Consider the following 5,949-nt stretch of genomic DNA (forward strand, 5'->3'; position numbering starts at 1 on the left):
ATTCAAAACTTAATAATCACTTTAATGTAGCTTGCGCCAACAGTTGTACACAGAAGCAGCTCCGGGAGGATGACATATGAGGTTGGCGTTGCGCATGCGCCGGTGAGTCTCGTGAAAACCAACGTTTGTTAACAGGAGCAAAGGAAGCAAAGTTTCCTTACTTTAGCAAAGGAAAACCAGTCTCCTCTTGGCTTATATCGAAATCCTCTGACATTCTTCTTTACAAATCCTCGTTTTGTACTTCTAATAAGTGACCGTTGTTTTTTTATCTCTCCCCTGCGCTTCCGCGTTCGTCACTTCTGAGCGGCGCATGTGCAACGCTGAACTCATACGTCATCCGCCCGGAGCTGCTTCCGTGTAGGACTGTTGGCGCAAGCTAGATTAAAGTGATTATTACGTTTTGAATATGGGTATTTTTCTTACAAAAACGCATCGATTCGCTACAGGAGGCCTTTATTCACCCACCGGAGCCGTGTGAGACACTTTTTTTATTGTGGATGGATGCACTTTATTTCACTTCTTTTGGACTGATGCATGCAACACCCCCTGAGTGGCATTAAACAGCTTGGAAGATCAAAGACAATTTTTTATATAACTCCGACTGGATTCGTCTGAAAGAAGAACGTCATATACGCCTAGGATGCCTTGAGGGTGAGTAATTCATGGGCTAATTTTCATTTTTGGGTGAACTAACCTTTTAACATCATCAATTATGAAAATCTTCTTTCACTTTTACAGGAAGAACATGAACACACTCAGTGAGTTTTTCTGCTTGTTTTCTTAGTGACTTACATTGTAGGAAGTCGTTCCTGGTCTTCGGAACAATGTTGGTTAATGTGACTGTGGAAATCAACAGACATGAACAGTGTGATCCTCATGTCAAGAGAAAATGATCCTGCATCCATTGCTAAGACATTTCTTATATGATGTTCTACATGATATGAATGATGGTGAACTCATTTCTGAGAGCAGATGAATCTCCAGGACTTTACCTCTGTCAGAGACCTTTTTGATCTCCTCTTTGCAGAAATCCTCCAGTTTGTCTCTCAGCTGACGGACAGATTCTCTCAGGCCATCAAAAGAGAAGAGAGAACTGGAAGGATTGTCATTTCCATTATTTCCATTTCCACTGTCTGTAGATTCAGGAGGTGCTAAGAGAGACTGGAAACTCTACAGAAAACAGAAATAAAATGCGCCGGTAATTAATGTAACCTTGGTTCCCTGCGACAACCGGAACAAAAATTGGCTAAACTTAACACTATTGGGAAACTCAGTTTCTCTGAAATACTGAAGCATGATTTGATAAATGTGGGGACATCTGCATATATACGTAAGTGACAGCATGGACTATGCAGTGCTCATTCCTGTTATCTCAGGGTACCGAGGCCCACACTCAAGGCAGAAATCACTCAGCGAAAATGCTTACAAATCGCCCACTCACTTGACCGACATTAAAGCCAGAAGGAGGGCAGTCTTAAGTGAAAGAGGTCCCAATTCACTTACTGTAGTGGCTCAAATGCAGGGCCTCAATGGGCCCTGAGGACTGTGGATAGATTCCAGATGGGAATGGTATGAGGGCAAGACGGATTCAGTCTCCTGGCCCCCTACAAGAACTTCATGCCTAACTCAATCTTTCCTACTGACTGGATGGCCACGAAAGCATGTTTGCTATGATGGCCACCATGTATACTTTAAGCATGGAAGGAGTGCTCCCCTTATCCAGTGGCTCCTGTATAAAGGACAATATGTCACAAGTCAAAGGGAATATGGACCACTTGAGGGCATAAAGGCGTCTAGTAGATGGTGATTTGGCCTCTGAAATAATGTTGATGATCCTTACGGGAGGCTGCCATTGTGGGCCATAAATGTACTCTGCAAAAAAGGCTTATTTTACTTAGCATTTTCGTCTTGTTTTTAGATATTTTTACTTGTATTAAGCAAAATGCACTTAATTTAGTTGTTTTTTTCCCTCCAGGAAACAAGACTAAATATCTTACGTCATTTTGCTTATCTAGTAAATGCATGATTTGGCCTCTGAAATAATGTTGATGATCCTTACGGGAGGCTGCAGAGGCTGCCATTGTGTGCCCATAAATGTACTCTGCAAAAAAGGCTTATTTTACTTAGCATTTTCGTCTTGTTTTTAGATATTTTTACTTGTATTAAGTAAAATGCACTTAATTTAGTTGGTTTTTTCCCTCCAGGAAACGAGACTAAATATCTTACGTCATTTTGCTTATCTAGTAAATGCATCTTGATTTGCAGTGTAGGCTTCCACGGAGCATGACCGATCCTCAGCATCAAAAGCTGCCAATGACATCCTCAGCAGCATCCTCCTCGGATACAGCAAAAGAGACCAGACCGATCTCTTCTGACAAGGGGTTTAGATCCTCATCGGGTAATAGCACTGGGGAATCCTCCTGGGAGGAACAAAACAAGTGAGTGTGAGGGGTGGGGCCGCTTCCGTGAAAGAAACCAATCCACAAGCGTAGCGAGGTGAGACTCATGCTCTCGCAGTGACAGCGGTCCGTCTTGCACTGCTTCAGCGTGGGTGCAGCCCAGGCAAATGACACATTCACTGTGCTCGTCCAGGGCATGCAGGGGAGCCCTGCATGTGCCACACTTGTGGCGTGACATTTTGTAACAAACAGCACAAAAAATTTGCTCTAATAGAGTGGAAACTGCAAAATGCCCTGCTTGAGTGTAGCATCTCTCCACTACCGGGGCTTTTCTATGGCAAGTAGTAGCCTTCTTCATTTTCTTTCTTTGGAAGCCAGCGACGAGATGATCTTCGTGCTGAAGGAAAAAGATTCTGATGAATGGCATTCAACGCAGACTTGTATAGGCAGACAGCCTCGCCTGTTTTGGCAAGCTGAAATGCCATTTGTTTGTGCAGCTACACGAACGTTATCAAATCAGGCTTCAGTATTTCGGAGAACCTGAGTTTCCCCGTAACATTAAGTTCATGCAATGCGAGTAAACCATATCGAAAGGGAACTCATCAGCCCCATACTTCACCCAATAACCTGTACTAATATCACATTTGTGCAGTTCTTGTTGACTTATCTTTAGTAGCTCACCTCAATCCAGCTCTTTCACAGCATCAGCTACATTTTTCTCATATTCGTTTTATTACATGAAAGCTACAATTTTCTGCTATGCTATATGAGAACTTTGTAGTAAATAGTTTGGATGACTCAACCTAAATGTTAATTTCACAAGTCAACAGATCAGTGGTAGGTTTGAGTAGATTTGCTAAGCAAAAGCTGTTCAAAGCCATTTATGATTTTTGAGAGGTTAGTGACAGTTTCAAGGTAAGGTTTTGTTTGGTTTGAACAAGCTGAAGCATTGCTAATATACAGCATCACTTCCTGTTTTGGGACTTCACACTCAAATTCCTCAATGTTTTACAGGCAAATGGTCATGAAAATAAAAATCAATTTGAACAGATTTTAAGATTTAACTTGATTTTGGTGAACATTATTAAAAATTTGTTTAAATAAAAGATCAAATAAAATAAAAGCCATTAAAAAGATGACAGAAAGAAGAATCGGAATTTATAAAAATCAAACGATACCAAACAATAGTCACACCAGAATCTGGCTCAAGTCCACTCTGACCCTGTTCTTCTAGATCTGTGTTACCTGCAGGAACTGGATGTGATCCTGTGTGTGTGAAAGCTGCTCCAGCTCAGCGTCTCTCCTCCTCAGATCATTGATCTCCTGCTCCAGTCGCTCCAGTCGTCCTTCATCTCGACTCACTGTGCGCTTTTCCTGATCTCTGATCAGCTGTATGAGCTCAGAGCGGCTTCTCTCAATGGAGCGGATGAGCTCAGTAAAGATCCTCTCACTCTCCTCCACTTCTGTCTGTGCAGAGCGCTGTTAGACACACATCACAATCACACAGTGAGCTTCAGTGAGTCTGAAAGATGAGAGTCCAGACTGAGACGGAGTCAAACTTCTCTTCCTCTCCAGACTCACCTTGTGAGACTCCACAGCCTCTCTCAGCTGCTCAAGATCTTTCTCCCTCTGCTGGATTCTCTGCTGAAACATCTTCTGCGTCTCCTTAAGCTGTTTCTGAAGTACAAATGAATAACAGTAAACGTTGCATGTTCATATGAATCCAATAAAAGTGGGGTAGGGCGGTTTAGGAATATAGAGGGACTTATCAGTTACCACCATCATACATGAATTAACATGAAGCAAAATGCCTGTTTCACGACACAGGTATAAGTATCATAAAAGTGAAACTATCACAGACATAGAGCTTTCACACTCAGTGTTTCTGCTGTGTAATGGAGCTGCAGTTCGATACAAAAAAATAAACTGATGTTATAATCATCTAGATTCAGCCAGATTTACTGAATAGTAAATGTTTCTGTCATTGCATGTTTAATTTGCTTCATGCTGCCTTGAGTTTTTTAAACAATGGATGAATACTCCATTAAATTCTGCTTTAACAAAACATATTTTACCAATGATTGTCTCGATAAATACGTTTACAATGCTTTTCCACCATATTTTCTGTAAAGTTCAATGCACTATGTGAAGCACAAATAAACAAGTGTCAGCATTATTTAATCAGAGTCTAGTTTTAAGCTCATACCTGTATTTCTGTTCTCTGTGCTGCAGCTGATACAGTGTTGTGGTTTTTATGTTCATATTTCATACACAGCACACAAATGCAACGTTGGTCAGTGATACAGTACATTTCCAGATGTTTATCATGTTCACAGCAGATCATCTCCTGCAGTCGTCCAGTGGCTTCAGTCAAACTGTGTTTCTTTCCTTTAAAGAAACTCTCATGTTGTTCGAGGTGATTCTGACAGTAAGAGTTCAGACACACCAGACAGGACTTGACGGCTTTGCATTTTCTTCCAGTACAGACGTCACACTGCACATCTCCAGCTCCAGCGTAACAGTCAGCAGGAAGTTCAGTCTTCTTCAGTTTCTCCACCACTTCAGCCAGCATGGTGTTTCTAGCTAAAGCAGGTCTTGGACTGAAGGTCTGTCTGCACTGAGGTTCACTGAGAGAAAACAGATCTGACCATCTGATTTTCACCAGTAAGAAAAAGGTGTTTTAAAGCTTGTTGTTTTGCAGAACATCACAGTTATATATGACATGAGAATAAGGCCTGAAGTTAGGAAGAACATTTTAAGGAAAATATAATTATATTTTTTTCTTCTCCAACATTGTCTGTGGTGTAAAAACACGCCTGGCCAAATGCCCCCAGAGGGCATCACTTCCCACTTTGATAATAACTGTAGTTACCATGTTCTGAACATCACATCCTTTCTTTTTCCCCAGATGTAATCTGTCTAGGTGGTTGAATAAAAATATTTGGACTTTATATCTAAAAATTACCTCAACTTAGCACCAGCATCTGCTAGGCCTGGGCGATAAAACGATATCGATATTTATCGACGGTACACATTCTTCGATAACGATATAAAAAATGTTCGATAGAGTGCAGGATATAGGCACGTGTTATGAGTGACGCAGACAGCACACACAAACACGAACACGTGCTGAACTGAGTGCTGTGATGCGGTGATAATGATGTAAGTGACGTTGTTGCATTTTAATGTTTTGTTAGTCTAGCCCAGGAGATGCGCCGCTGCTGTGTTATGCATTCAAAATATTAGAGAAATATAGTAGCTCAATTCTTAGAAGATCTTGAATTGGTTAAAACCGAAACCAAACCATTCACACAGAACGCATATTCAACGTATTTTTTAGATGGACAAATATGACTGCTGCACTCGCATCTCACAGAAGAGATGTAGCCATGCAAAGTTAAAACAGTTTAAACTTTTAGAAAACGCGTCGCGAATTTGTGGAGGTTTATTCCCTTTCACTGCGTCTCTTATGTTTTTAAATGCAATCTGCGTGATGGGCGATTCGGCTCTTTGTATTAAGCAATGCATAAATACATGATGCTGTTTTGTT

General features: G+C 41.2%; 1 protein-coding gene across 1 annotated transcript in view; it reads right to left on the minus strand.

Moving 5' to 3' along the window:
* The window catches only part of LOC107743492 (tripartite motif-containing protein 16-like), a 7,468-nt gene that overhangs the window by 1,097 nt on the left and 422 nt on the right, over nt 1–5,949 (minus strand). The window contains exons 2-6 of the mRNA XM_016556716.1: nt 4,606–5,016; nt 3,981–4,076; nt 3,645–3,878; nt 993–1,170; nt 793–840 (exon numbers count right to left, since the gene is read on the minus strand). Of these exons, the coding sequence (XP_016412202.1) occupies nt 793–840; nt 993–1,170; nt 3,645–3,878; nt 3,981–4,076; nt 4,606–5,016 (967 nt within the window). The remainder of the gene's footprint in view (nt 1–792; nt 841–992; nt 1,171–3,644; nt 3,879–3,980; nt 4,077–4,605; nt 5,017–5,949) is intronic.

Source organism: Sinocyclocheilus rhinocerous, unplaced genomic scaffold (genome assembly GCF_001515625.1).
Source record: "Sinocyclocheilus rhinocerous isolate Xijiao unplaced genomic scaffold, SAMN03320098_v1.1 scaffold1789, whole genome shotgun sequence".
Lineage (NCBI taxonomy): Eukaryota > Metazoa > Chordata > Actinopteri > Cypriniformes > Cyprinidae > Sinocyclocheilus > Sinocyclocheilus rhinocerous.